Source organism: Platalea leucorodia, assembly GCF_965183815.1.
Source record: "Platalea leucorodia genome assembly, chromosome: 1".
Lineage (NCBI taxonomy): Eukaryota > Metazoa > Chordata > Aves > Pelecaniformes > Threskiornithidae > Platalea > Platalea leucorodia.
In genome coordinates this window covers 151,296,085-151,310,825 of record NC_138823.1, presented here as the reverse complement: position 1 = coordinate 151,310,825, position 14,741 = coordinate 151,296,085, and the positions used below count along the sequence as shown (strand labels likewise).

The following is a 14,741-nucleotide window of genomic DNA, read 5'->3' as shown; positions in this document are numbered from 1 at the left end:
CCCACTCTGGAAAATCAACCTAACAATTTTAAGAAAGAGGGAAGGAAGAAAAATAGGGTTTAGGTATCCATAAAGACAAAAACATAAATCAGGCAGCCTGTCTGGCATTTGCTGACATCAAGCTGGTGTAGATTACTAACTAGGTCATCTGAACCTCCAGAAATTCTCTCAGTTTCAGAAACAGACTCCTGTGAAACAAACTACAGACGGCAAGTCATACGGTATCTGCTAAAGTAAACTCAAGACATAAATTGATTTATTTAAATATACAGGAAATCTTAATGTAATTTCAAGCCTACTTTTATGTCTAAGAGGAAAAGCCACCTTTTAAAATTATCATCAAAACCCAAAAAAAGTCTGAATAGCACATGAAAAGGTCATGGTTCTGGAAAGATAAAGCACAGTCATTGTAAGATGACTCAGTGTGTTGAAATCAACAGAATTATACAGTTGAGGGGGGGCGAAATAGTAGCAGTTCATAAATTAATTTATGAAAAAAGACTACCTGAATATCTTTATGAAATGTATGACATGAAGAACTTTGCTATCGATGCCTGAATTTTGCCCACCCTGTGAGCAGACATTACAAGAGGCTGTTTGAACAGAAGGAACAATTTCAAAAGGAAAGTCCATCAGAGATAATACCAGAGATAATCACCTTGCAGATCCAAACTGGAAAACTAATCAGTTCCTTGGCTGGTAAAAATAAAAACAAAAATGGATTGAAAAGAAAAACTGGGATTTGTGAGATACACGAGCCACAAAAACTCTTAACTATTCCCTATTTTCCAAGTGTTTCAAAGACTCCAAGTAAGTGTACCAGGAACAAAAGAATAACAAGGGCTAAATAAAAAAAAGAATTTCTATAAGCAGCATTCTCACTGAGCCTGACAGGTCTGTGTAACATATGCTTTACACAGTTATTTTGCAGAAATTCAGAAGAGCTTCTAACCATACAACACAGGCACAGCTAAATAGCAAAATGTGATGCCTAGGATCCTGGAGTCTGTGACACCTGAGATGCCGTATGCATACAGCACACCTCCAGGCAGACATACCAGCTTGAGCTTAAAAGCAGTACAGACACGTTCATGCCGTCCTAAGTAAGAAGCCCTACTGTGCAAATGGTACTACAGTGTTCCCAGAGCCAGCACAAGTATGTGGGCATCTGGCACCGGGCTTTGCTTGCATGGTGCCAGTTCAGCTTTGTCTACGCCTGCTGTGTGGAAGCACCCTAAGCCAACAAGCTTGTGCTCTGAAACCAAGCGTGTCCTGGCACAGCACCACAACTTGATTATGCATCATTTACCTCAAACTTTTAGAACTGGATAAGCTAACCTGACTGATGTATCCAAAGGAGTACTAAAACAGACATGCTTACACCGGAGCTATTACGACCTAAGTTCTCATTGCTATCCCATCTTATGGAATTGAATTATGTGAATATAAGAACTATCAAGAAAGTTCTTTCCCTACTGAACTGGAAAAGTATCTGCTGCTGAACAAGAATTTGTTACTTCTGGGACTAATACACAATTTATGTTAATATTTCAACAGCTCTGTTGTTAGCACCAAATTTGAGGAAAACAAAAACCAAGAAAAGCTCCTGCTGTGAAGCATTACTACTAATTCTGTTTAGCTAATCTGTGAAGCTACTCAAGATACCTAGAAAATAGAAAGCTTTTATGGTTATGACATCCCAGTGTAGTAAGAGTTGTAACTTCCTCACAGAGGGATGGGAGTGAAAACTTGCCAGTGTATAGAATAATGCACAACAGTCCGTCAGGATTAATGGCATTCTGAAGCAAAGACCTTATAGCTTAGAATGAGTAACTCAGAAATTTACTACACTTAACACTTCGATTGCAACCACATTATATGTGCTTCAAAAATAAACCGGATGTGCAATCTCACCTCATCGTGGTGCAGTCTTAAGGAAAGATGGATTAAAATAGAGTGATTTCAAAATGTATCACAGTATGCTCATCAAAACATAGACATTACCACTTTCAGAAGAACTTCTATACACGGATCAATAAAACACACAATACCCTCCTTCGAAACACCAGAGGTGAAATCCTGCATGCCAAGTCACTAACTATAGGCAATCACAGAGCCCTGCACGTAAATGGAGATTCTCTTATCAAACAAAGCATAAAATAACCAACACTTTTTTTATTGTTTTTTTGAGGAGTGGCAGCCTTGCTGTAGTTACGACTTACACTAAACTCAGATCAACTCTTCTCAAACCTGCATTTAGCCTTGAAGTTTTTTGCTTCTACTGAAAACCTGAGGGAAAGCTTGTGTGTCCAAAAGCATATTCAATGATACAGTTGGTCTACCAAGACAGATTGGCCCTACTTACAACACTTGGCTTGCCTTCGCTTTCTCTTAAGGCATAGTTTACTACCACACCACCTACTTCATAGGTATAAATGCTGGCCTTTATACTGGGTGAAAGGCAGTGGGTTCAAGTTTGTCTGTGCAGTTCTAGGAAAACATCTGTAGGAGGAGGATAAATACTAAAGAAGCAAAGTTTATAAAACAAGGATAAATGGGGGGGGGGGGATCCTGCTGAGCTGTCCTTACTTCAAGTTTTCTTTCAAAAAACACTGTAGATAAAGAAGATCCCAAAGGATAAAACTTTAGCAGTGTTTATAATGTAGCTGATGATCAGAACTTTATTTATATTTATTTTTAATTTATTATTTATAAAGTAGATACAGATCTCTGGGTTGTGGAGACCAGAAGAGATCAACTTCCAGTTACTGACAGTAAACAACTTAAGAATATTCTTTTTCATATCCCAGGTTTTGAAAGTGCCAGGCATCTCCCGTCTTTGTTTCAAGTCTGCTGTTTGATAATTTCATTACTTGTCACCTAGCCATGGGACGCGACCACATAGATTCAGGATGCACTCCAAGGGCAGAAACAAAGACAACAAGCAGGATTAGTACACATGTGAGGCTTTCACAGTTCATTGTACCATTGTCAATCACAACAAACTGGAAGAATCACTCTGTTTTTGTCATACCCACGGAAAAATTCAAATATAAGAAAATGAGGCATTTAGACTAGAATGAGGAATGCAATCTGTCCTCCTGAAGATAAAAGTATTCTTTAAAGGCCTTCAAGACATAAGAGGTTCTCTTCTGAGCAAAAACTTGAAAGAAAGATGCCTTAGCTAAGCGGGGGTGGGGGTTTGAGAACAGGGATTTTAGGGAAGACCTTCGGCTGGGGCTGCACGGCTAGAAGGCGCGTCCCCTGGGTGGTGGATAGGGGATCCCTCTCTGGAGGGTGCACCGGATAAAATTGAAGAAGGTGCCGCGAACCAACGCAGCCTAAGGGAAGGCCACCCTGACAGAAAAACCACTGGCCCTCCAAGTCATGGGGGTTGGGCAGGAGGCCAACTACCTCCTCCCGGAAAAAAAATAAAAAGTTGCAGAAACGACGAGCATCGACTTTCAAAAAAATGAAATGGCAGAGATGGAGAAAATCAGTAATGAAGTGAGGAGGAGGAGATGGAACTGGATCGGTCATGTCCTGAGGAAAAAACCAACAGAAGACTGCGCTGTGGCCCTTGGACTCCAGAGCACGCAGCCACAGACCGATCAAAGTGGAAGAACGATGTTTGCGCCTTGTGTGCCTCCTGGCACTGACAGAATTCAGATCAGATCAGATTTTAGGGAAGAAAAAAAAAAAAAAAAAAAATCAAACAAGACTGGTCTCACCCCAAAGTCTAGATTCATGCTTCTTATGCTGATGAGATACTACATCCACTAAGCAACACACTGATAGACTGAGTTAAAATCTGACTGTCTCAATCTTGAAAGAAAGATCTGTACAATGAAGAGACAGGACAAGCTCCCATTGCATGAAAGCAGCAAACCTCTAGGAGAGGTCCAAATCCTCCTCAACAGACTTCCATTTTTCACAGCCAGAACAACACTGGAAACTGCTAATTTTGTTTTGTTTTTTTTTTAAACTTGCCTAAAAGGGACAAGAGCGTTATGCCCTGCAGCTTTACCTATCACTACAAAACTACCTTGAATGTAAAAGGTTACTTTCCACCAGAGGGTGCAAAGCAATAGCTCTGCCTTCAGTCCTCTTCAGTAACAAAATCCTCCTTCATAACAGGTCCTTTAACCCAGTATCTCTTCCCACCCTTGCTCTATAATACGAAACACCAGTCTTTAAAGAAGGAAAAAGAAAAAACCTTAAGGGGAAGTTCATCTTGAGTGCCTCTAATTACATCTACTTTCCCCACCTGTACACAGCAAAACAGTCTCTGATCTGCTGGACAGAGAAAGTCAATCAATCAATAAATAATCTCAGCTTCAACTGTAGTTATTCCTCAATATCACCACTTGTAGAATATGGAATAGTGAGCTCAGATTCTGCAAAAGACATTTTTCCTCTGAACAGTGACCCACTAGAGGAATCACCACCACCCCCACCCCCCCCACCCCCTCCCCCAAAAAAGTAAAAAAGACAAGTTTATGTTTTCTACTTCATCCTTATGAAGAACCTTAGGAACTTATTTGTTAGCTTCAATTGATGTTTCCTAGTCACTGATCCAATTAAGGAATTCTGAATGAATGGGGGTGATGGCACGCGAAGGGAAAGGGACAATGTTATTGACCTTGCAAACACCTAGAACATTTCTAAACCAAATCTACATCAAGACAACTTCCCCAAGAATTTCTCTCCCATTCTAAAAGTCTTTTATTGGCTAAAGTCTAGAGAACTGTATCAGCTGTTGCCTTTGGAGCAAGTTTTTGTTTCCATTTAAATACGTTAAAATATTGATCTCTTCGTAGTATCTCCAGGCCACATCTGAACAGAGCAAAAGATTTTCTTCAAGAACAGAAAAGTGTACTAGAATTCCATGCTAGAGTTGTACTGCAAAAATACAGCCAAGTAGGTGCTTCCCGTTGTTTCTCTTTCCATTGGGAAAGATAACATACATATTTTATCATCCTATATATAACTGCTAGCACATGGATATATAGCAGCAATACTCAGTATTACCTGTAATGGTTTCTTCAACAATATGGCATAAATCAAAAGGAGTTTACCTTCTGCTGCGATGATACCGGTGGCGTAGTCATCAAAGGTTTAAGTGGAACAGTGTTAGTCTGAGGCGTGCTTATTCTTGGAGATACATATGATCTTGGCGATGAGGCATCAGATGTTAAAGACATTGGAGACTGATTAGATGGCTGAGCTGTAAAGAAAAAAAAAAAAAAAGATTGTTTTTAATAAAACTGTATCCTATTTTAAATGTGAATAAAATTTTCTTTTTCTACTTTGTGGTATGCTGTATTAGATAATATACAAACATACTCACCTTGAGACAGCTGGGGGGGGCGAACAACTGGAACAATCAAATGTTCAATAATCCTACCTAAAGAATTGTATTTTCCCCAAACCCTCCACTTCTAAAACTTGAGGGGAGGGGGAAAGAGAAGCAGCTATTATGCAATGCTTTTTACACATGGAGAGACTAAATTAGTTTAATTTGCAATTCCTGTTTTAGAGGAAAAAAATTTCCTATTTTTTTCAATTTAACCGAAAGAATGCATGAACAGGTTATCTAGAAACATATTCACGAATTCCAGGCATCTACCAACAGCCCCCACTGACGTTTTAATCACTGGTTAAAAATTAGCATTAGCATAATACTGCCTACCTGCTCAATAACATGACTGCATTTATTGTTTTCGTTTAAGTTTCTAGCTTTATTAAGTTACAAACCAGAATGTATTGGAGATACCTGAAGGAATATCTTGCCTGAAGCTGAAAAATATTATTTACAGAAGACTACAAAAAAACCCCCACCAGACAGAATAAACTTTCTTTTAAGAATTTAAGGCCTCCCCCAAGAGTCACAGTTGCACAGTATTACAAAAAGGGTGTTCAAGCAAGGAAGAGTTGTGTTTTATATTGAACATTAAATAACATCTAATTAAGGTTCAAAATAAATTGAGAGGGTCTCGCACATGTTTCACATTACTCATACAGAGTTAGTTAAACGTACAAAGAAAATCCCAAAAGGCGAGACAGAGAAGTGCATTTACTTAGTTGTGTGTCAGCTTCCTGCTCCCCAAGTAACCATTTCTTATCCTGTCTTTGGAAAAAGAAGTCATTCGACATCCTCCACACCAGATGGCCAAAGATGGGACAAGAGACAGCTTCTGCAAGTTTCAATTGTATCAGCCTTTATAAAATGCAACGGAACAATTTTACATAAGTGAAAAGAAGACTCCGAATACCTTGCGTAGACAGTTGTGCAGCTTGAGAAATTAGGGAAGTGATATTGAAAGCAGATGGTCCAGCAGTAAGAATTTTATGGAGTATAGACTGCAGAGAGGCTTGTGTCACAGCTGCTGTTAGAACTAAAAACAAACATTCTGTTTTACTGGCAGTTCTAGAAAATCACTTTAAACTGTTCAAACTGGCTAAATACATTTAAGCTGCATTTTCTTTCTGATATTGTTCCCATATCCACAATAGACCAAAGAGCCACCTGAACTATTTTTCAATCACTTTAATTCAATTCATGAATGCTTGGCATGTCTAACCAAGTCCTTTATTTAGTAGTTTTATCTTTGAGACATACACTAAAAAAATTATTTCAGAAAATAACTTTAACTCTTCAGCTTGACCTCATGGATCAATAATAGTTCTTGTAAACATTGAGAACATTTGTTCAATTTGTGATTGTAGTAAGCAGAATGTGTGGGTTCTTTTTTTAAACTACAATAGTTTTTTAAAAAAAAGCAAAAAAGCAGTATCACGTTGACTCACTAAAAGAGATGGGGGGGAAGACTTCCTGTTCAAGGAAAAAGAAAAGATCTTTCAAGTTAAAAATCCAGACACTTAAAGTGTTTCTTCTTAGGAAAAAACAAACAAACAAACAAACTCACTCTCAAACTTTTTTGTTCTGGGTTTAGCTGTCCCATCCCCCTCTCTTCCAGTAAAAAAATGAATCATTTTCAACCGCTTTAAAACTGCACAACACAGGAAGAGCATCTTACAGCGAGACCCAGCTTCTGAACTAATCTTTTCAAAAAGGTCTGCAGGCTCTGTGGGATACTTCCTGAACATACACTACCCATGCACAAGTCTGAAAAAACTGACTCACTCTGCATCATCTGCACAGTAAGGGCAGTCCTGCTGCACAAGGTGAAGTCACTCTGCCCACATGGACCTGCCAGCCAGGCCCTCGTGCCACCAGAACAATACTAAACACTCTTGTTCCGAGACAGGCACAGGTGCTGCTCAGATACGGCAAGAGAAAATGACTAGGAACTTAAACTGGCAGCTCTCTAATAAAATACAGTTGGAGTCTTGATTGGACCTTTCATTTTTTAACACAAACAACCACGATACTCCTACTTTTACAGTCCAGCCTAGTGCACTACAGTTTTAAAAGCTTCTCCCTGGCACAAGAAAAAACAATCACCAACTCACCTATTAGTACTCAATGAAGCCATAATATTTGCTCATTAAAAGAAAGTCAATTGACAGCTTTTCCTTATAAATAATTGTAACGTACATAATAGTAAAATTTTAAGTAAATTAAATAAAGTAAATTAAAGTAAGTAAATTAAATAAAGACTTCCATAATTTGCACTTTTAAAAAATTAATTAACTCTGGGCACTACATGTAAATTTTTTGCTTCCTATTTGAATCGGTGATCAGTGCACAAGAAGTTCAAAGAAGCAACCAAAAAATCCCACACTACTTCCTTCATCAGTAAACTGCCACATGCAGACAACACATTAGATAAAATTACATTCAAAATGCATTAACTCTGCCTGTTCTTGCAGCAAAAGGCACTATAGCTTGTTCTAAACTTTCTTCTAATAAACTAGGCCAATGTGACAAAAATCTAAGGGATACAGCAATTACATGCACAAAATTTAATTTGCTAGCAAAATTACTGATATGCTATCTTTATTCAGAGGCTAACATGTTCTGTTAAAGAAAAAAAGTTGACAGGCAACAAGATTTAAGAATCCCTAGAAGTTTCAGTATTTGTGAACACACACTATTAGAATAGCAGCACAAACTACAGAAAACAAAGAAAACTGCACGAAACAAAAGAACAAAAAGCTCTAACTAAATTTTGTGCAACAGATGAATGCTGATACAGCGATTAAGTCACCAGTCTCAATCAGACTGCTCACATACATCAGCATTTATTAGCTTAACAACCTTAAACGTTACTTGGCTAATTTAAAAGGGTTTAACAGAAAAAAAAAAAAAAAAAAAAAACACACAAAGAAAAACAATCCCCACTTTATCTAGGGATTCATTTATTCACTTTTAATTTAAAGTAAGGCTTGCATTCACTACAGCTTAGTATCCAATAATATACTAATGTGTGTAAATAAGAGATTACATGAACTTTAAAGAATCCTTACCTTCATTGATTTTGGATATATCTACGCTAGAATTATTAAGCTGCAAGGTGGCTTGCAGTGCAGGCAGCAGCTGTCGAAGGAGATTTGGGTCCTGAAGTAACGGAGGAATTGGTGATTGTGGGACAGGTGAGACAGGAACTGTAGGAGCAGATGAAGCAGGCGCAGAGGTTGGATTCAGTCCAGAAGCAGAAGATGTAGAAGGAGTTGTGCAAGAATGGGATACAGACTTGTCCACAGATGCAGACTCTGAACAGAAGACAGACAGTAATTTTCATTTTCCCCAATATAACCTGACAACTTCTCACTACTACAATATTCATATGAAATTCAGAAGATCAAATGCTTAACTATCATTACAAGAAAAAAAAAAAAAAGAATATAACAAAAATTGAAGATATTTGATATCTAGTGTAATTTAGGCTATTGAACCTAATATTTATTAGGAACATACACACACACAAAAAAATCTTTCCACTTCAAGGTATTGGACTGAAAGCTGCCAGTATTACAAATGGGAATTTTTTTCCCCTAATTTTTAGGACAGACGTGAGCTAAAAATTCCTTAGTGATTTTTTTCTTTTACTGTGCATATACTCATATTCAATGTTTTTACCCGTGATTCCAATCTTTCTTTGGAAAATATACTATCAACAAAAACCTTATAGTCCATGGACTTTACAGATAGGCTAATACATCAAATTTGAGGGGAGGGCATAAGCCATACTTCATTTATTCAGAGACCAGACTGCAAGAAGCTACAAAATAAAGACCAAGTCTATCATACACAATCCAGCTACATTGCTCAGGATTCACAGACAGGATAATGAGCTGTACTAGAAATGTAAAACAAAAGCTGTTAACATCCCCAACAGCAGAGTGAAAAAACATCTAAAAATCTATCTGCCCATAATTAATTTCAAACTTCTCAGCTTCTCCCGAAGCATCAAGACCTATATCCTTTATTAATCTCATTTTAGCAAATATCAACACTTATTATTCACAGAAATGCTTAGTATTTAAAGTCGATTATACTGCATGGCAATTTGTTCTAATTAATGTGAGTTATTTAATTAAGTTTGACTTCCAGTTACCATGAGACTTTCTCCTCCATTCCTGTACTGTGAGAAATTCCTGCACTGAAAGTATTTCCATTCATTGTAGGTGTACCATCAGTCACTTCAAACATCCTTCCTTTAAGAAGCCTGGACCACTATATTTCAATTTTAGCTTCCCCTTCTCTTATCCCCATTAAACCCATGAGAGACTTCTGCCCCCAAATTCAGCCAAGACTAATGCCTCTATAGCACCAAACAGGTTGGATGAAGAGTGGAAAGATGGATATGGATCCCAGATCTCACCCAGGATGCTTGCCCATAACATTCAAAACCTGGATTTTAAACCCGCCTCAAACCGGGCAGAGAATGTCAACTTGGATATTCCAGATTTCAGGCAAAAACCCAAATGAAAGCTGAAATAACTGGCTGGGAAACTCTTTTACTCTAAAGGTGTGTTTGTTTTTTTTTTTTTCTTTGGAGAGATGGTCAAGGTAAGAGGCAGCTGACTTTTGGTAAAAAGAAAAATGAAAAGATCTTGATTTGGTTTAGTATGGAAGAATAAAATGCTACAAAATTTCTATAAGCTTTTGTTTTCTGACAGCCTTAAATGCAACTTTTGAGACTAATTTGGAGAAGAATCCTAAAAAAAAAAAAAAAAAAAAAAAGACTGAAGTGTATCAATACATAAATCAAATGAGATTAGAAATGTCAGTGAAAAGAAAGGGGATTTCTGCTTCCATGCAGTTATAGTAGAAACAGTTCATAAGAGGTCACAAATACTCCAAAAAACCCCTTTCCAGTCAAGTAGCTGAGAAATCTAAACCAGAAAAAAACACTGAAGAATCCAAATTTGACAGCTTGCAAGGATGCAACAGCCACGGCACACAGACATATTTTGATGTTTCAGGCAAACTTCTAAAAGAGGCGGCCTTATCTAGTTACAAGCTCCTCAGGACAAGGGGTTGGCTTTCAATGTCTCTGTAAAGGGACCTGGTCATTTGGCCAGGAGTTTTCATAAGAAGACCTTACAAAGGGATAAGAAGTGTTACAAAGACTGAAGAGGAAAGAAAACAGTCACAAAATTTTCACATGGCTTTCAGTAACATGTGACCAGGACAGCTGATTAGGTATTAGCCTCCCCTTAAAACAGTAAGTCATTAGTAAAAGTCTCTGTTACAGAAGTATTACATACAAAATCTTATGTTATGGTGTTCAAAGTAAACTTATTAAGACAACTGCAAGTCAAGACACATCAAGCAAACAATAATCTTATCCTACTACAAAAACATGTAAAATATAAATTGAACTTGGATCTGTCATGGTCCAAATAAGGACAATGAGATACACTGGCAGACAAAAGCAAGGGAATTAAGCACACTGCGGCATGTTAGTACTTTTATGTACAAGTCTCCTACCCTACAGTTTTGAGAACCTTACAAAGAACCAAACCAAAAACAAACAACAAAACACCCTAATTTAAAAAAAACAAAACAAAACAGAAAAAAAATACCAAACAACTGCCAGCACTAATTTAAAAACGTATTTAATGTAGTTAGGCTTGTCTTCACAGTTAGATTGAGTTATTTTAAGTAAACAAGCAAGTCACTACTATATTATTAATTCACATAAGCAATACCTGAGCTTCAAACCACACCACCATACCAAACAGCTGGAAGTATTTTTCACCCATGCTGCAGTTTTGTACACAAAGTAAACTGAATCAAAAGCAAACTCGAGCTAACAACACAGTGAAGACAAACCTTAAGACCAGTTCTGGGTATTTACTCACTTCTTGAATAAAGAGACTCAAAATATGTAATACAAAACCACTGAATTCCAAGAGGTCTGTAGAAGTACTTTAGTTTGGGTGAGCTTCTCTGCCACAAAAATACAAACTGAATTACATGAAAACAACACAGTCCAGTTAATTCTTTTAGACAATATGGAGACACTATGCTGTAGCTGTATTACTGCAGGTATTTTAGGTATGCATTAAAATATATCTGTAAAAGATATTTTTTGTACAATCACCCAGATTTCTCACCTAGAGAAAATGATGTGGAAAAATGATGGTCTCTAACACTAACATTCCAATCTTTTGAGATGGTTAAAATTACAAAACCACCAGTCCAAACGTTACGAAAGAATACATCTCTATGATCATGACTATCTACATATACAGAGTATAACAACTGTTATTACCATCATAGAGGATGCAGAGTTCAGTGAATACTCAGAGCATCACTGCACTTCACAAATTAAGTAATTTAAATTATTCATAGTGAAATAAAGGCTATAAACCTATTTCTGCCAAAAAAAATTGCAAAAAGTATTCGTGGAAACACAAGTATTTCTTGTGTGTATTAAGCAGCCTGAATGGCTATTTTCTTCTCTACAAAGGGAAACTCCTTTGTGATGAAAACAAACATGCTAAAAAACATAGACTACGGATTAGTTCTGTATAATCACAACTTTCATTACCTTAATTTAAACCAACCTTACTCCACGGCTACCAGACTGGACACTTGATTTCACAGAAATAAATCCAAGAAATACTGCCAATAAACAAAGCCTCTAAATATCTACACACCCATTTTTGTATAATATAATTACAAAAGTTTAAAACTGGTTTAATTTATGATCCTATACCGAACTTGCAAGTTTCGCCTTTGAAGTTAACACAGCTCATCAAAATTCCTCAAGAAATGTTTGTTTCACAAAAATCCTCAGATATCACTCACTGGGGTGTGTGCATTTCCCCTGCTATTTCCACAAACAGAAGCAGAAACTTCTCACTCCCACCTTTTCCTCCCTAATTCCCCTTTCTGATCTGCTTTGAGAGGCTGTTTCATTGTATATTTTGCCAAACAGTTAAGTTTACTTTTCAACATTTAAACACTATTTCCAACTTTCTAAAACATTTATTCAGATTTTTAAAAAATGCTTAGAATTATTCAGTCCTGTAATTGTTAAATGCATTTGAAGCCTCAACCATCACAAAATACAGTCAAAAAGGAACACAGCATACTAAGAACAGTTAAATACCTTTACAAATCTAAGTCCTTTGGTTCTACAACTCTGATACACTGGTCTCTACACCTGTGTCAACATAAGTTCACGTTCATTAACAAGCTATCTACAGTATTATTGCAAAAGAAGGCTTCTGATTACATGGCAGTCATTCATAAACCTAATTTGAACCATTAATACATCAATTAGACTAATTTTGAACCCACAACTGAAATTTTACAAACAGAAAATGGAAATTTGGTCTGTCTTATACAAAAAATATTCTTAAAGAAAAGATGAACTATGCTGCAAGGCCTGCGGAAGTCTTAGGCTATGACTGAAGTTGCCCGCTATTGGACAGGGAAACTGCAGCCTCTTCATTGTCAGCACCAATTCCCATGCAAATGACTCTTCAACCTCACATAAAATTTCAGCTATTATCATGGAAGTCCCAAGGAAAACTTTTAAATTAATAATAAAAAAAAAAAATTAAAAACAAAAGCAGAACATAACCCACTGTGATCTTTTGAACTGTTGAAAACTTTGTTAATTAAAAATTTATGTTTTAGCTCTTCCTCTGAATAAATAAAAAATTAGATTATTTTTTAAATTATTTTTTGTCATTTAAAAAATATGACTTTGCACCAATTTTTCCATGATAAGCTAAGCACAATGAAGTTTCAACTTCTGGAGCTTTTAAGAAAACTTCTAAAAAAAAAAATCAATTTACTGTGTTGCAACAATATGAAAATACTTTTTTGCTTTCTGACCATCATGTAAACAAGCTAATTAGATGCAACCTACATACAGAACTACAATACAGAACTACAAAAGTTTCTGGACCATCAACTTTCATCATATGGGAAAAAAAAAAAGAGCAAGAAATAAAGCCATCCAAAAAAAAAAGGGGGGGGGGAGGAAAATAAAGTAACCAGATGGGAAACAAAAACAACTAGATGTGGAGATTAACTTAATGCGAAGAACTGTTAATTGGTTTTACATTAAAATGGAGCAAGAAAAAATACTTTTTATAATGAAAGTAATTTTTGAAGACCGCAATGATTAGGAAAGGGATTTCTATCCATAAACCACTCTGCTGGGAGTGTGAACTGCAATCATATCTTTTGGACAAAAAGGAGAGAAGTCTGAGTTATCAGGCAGTGCTCTCTATAACAAGAACCTGTATGACAAAGGTGCGTCTTTGCTGCAGGTTTCACAACGAGGTATCTGAACTGAAGTAAACTGAAAGCTATTGCTTGTCCCAGAAACATCATATCAAGTCAGAATGGAAACATTACACTGCGTATTTCCAAGCAGTGTGGATTTTTTAATAACAAGGCCAAGTAATCCTTTCAGAAAAAATACCACAGATCATTTTCAGCAGTTGTGCCACAATATTTTTCAATTACAACCTAGATACAAGAAGGCAAACGCTTAGCTTCTCAGAGTTTGAGGCAGTATATTAAAATGCTACTTAATCTTGCCGTTACCAATCTCTGCCCCTCACAACACGAACCCTTCCTCCTAAGCAAACAGCTGATCCACTAGTGAATCTCATTCTGAAAGGCAATTCTCGGCCTAGTATCTTACAGTTAAAATATTAAGTTATTGAGACTAGGTTTAATGCAAGGGGATGAAAAACTAAGTCTTTTGACTGTTCAGCTACTCTGTTTCGACGAAGAGCTCTTGACACAAACACTCCCACTCCTCTGTTGCACCTCAGTCACCCCGATCTACCTGCTGGAGTCCTTTAAGTACCTGTTGCTAGTACTTGCTCACTCCCTTCTCGCCCACGGTGTGCCAAGTTATTCACGCATGTTAGTGTGACAGAGAAGTGAGTGGGGAAAAAAAGAGAAAAAGAGGAAATGCATTTTTTGTGCAATAACTTCCTTTACAGTCCTCCTTCTGACAACTAATGTACTAGTACTCCCTATACAAAGAGTAGCTTTAAAATACTGCTATATATAGCTTGCTCTTATTCTGCCGCATATGTGGACAGACGATTTATTTCAACAAAGATTTTTTTTAAATGACATGGAAATTGCTTTCTTACTGTTGACTGGGTAACTCCCAAATTATCAATGTGACCCCTTGAGCGTTCCAATAGCTTTTACTACTGATGCAATCTTTTAATGTAATTAAAAACAAACCCAACACATTCAAAGTCCTTCAAATTCAACACTACAATATTACCCAGTCACTCTATTGTGAGCTTGAGTTGTATCTTTGCTCTGCTAGCAACAG

The 14,741-nt window shown here is 36.9% G+C and overlaps 1 protein-coding gene across 4 annotated transcripts in view; it reads right to left on the bottom strand.

The window, feature by feature from the left end:
- WAC (WW domain containing adaptor with coiled-coil) overlaps window positions 1-14,741 on the bottom strand; it is a 65,069-nt gene that overhangs the window by 17,671 nt on the left and 32,657 nt on the right. For 3 of the 4 annotated variants that reach the window (XM_082322336.1, XM_082322338.1, XM_082322335.1), the window contains exons 8-10: window positions 8,434-8,679; window positions 6,276-6,398; window positions 5,079-5,227 (exon numbers count right to left, since the gene is read on the bottom strand). In XM_082322336.1, coding sequence (XP_082178462.1) covers window positions 5,079-5,227; window positions 6,276-6,398; window positions 8,434-8,679 — 518 coding nt within the window. The remainder of the gene's footprint in view (window positions 1-5,078; window positions 5,228-6,275; window positions 6,399-8,433; window positions 8,680-14,741) is intronic. The other variant, XM_082322337.1, reaches the window with a different exon arrangement.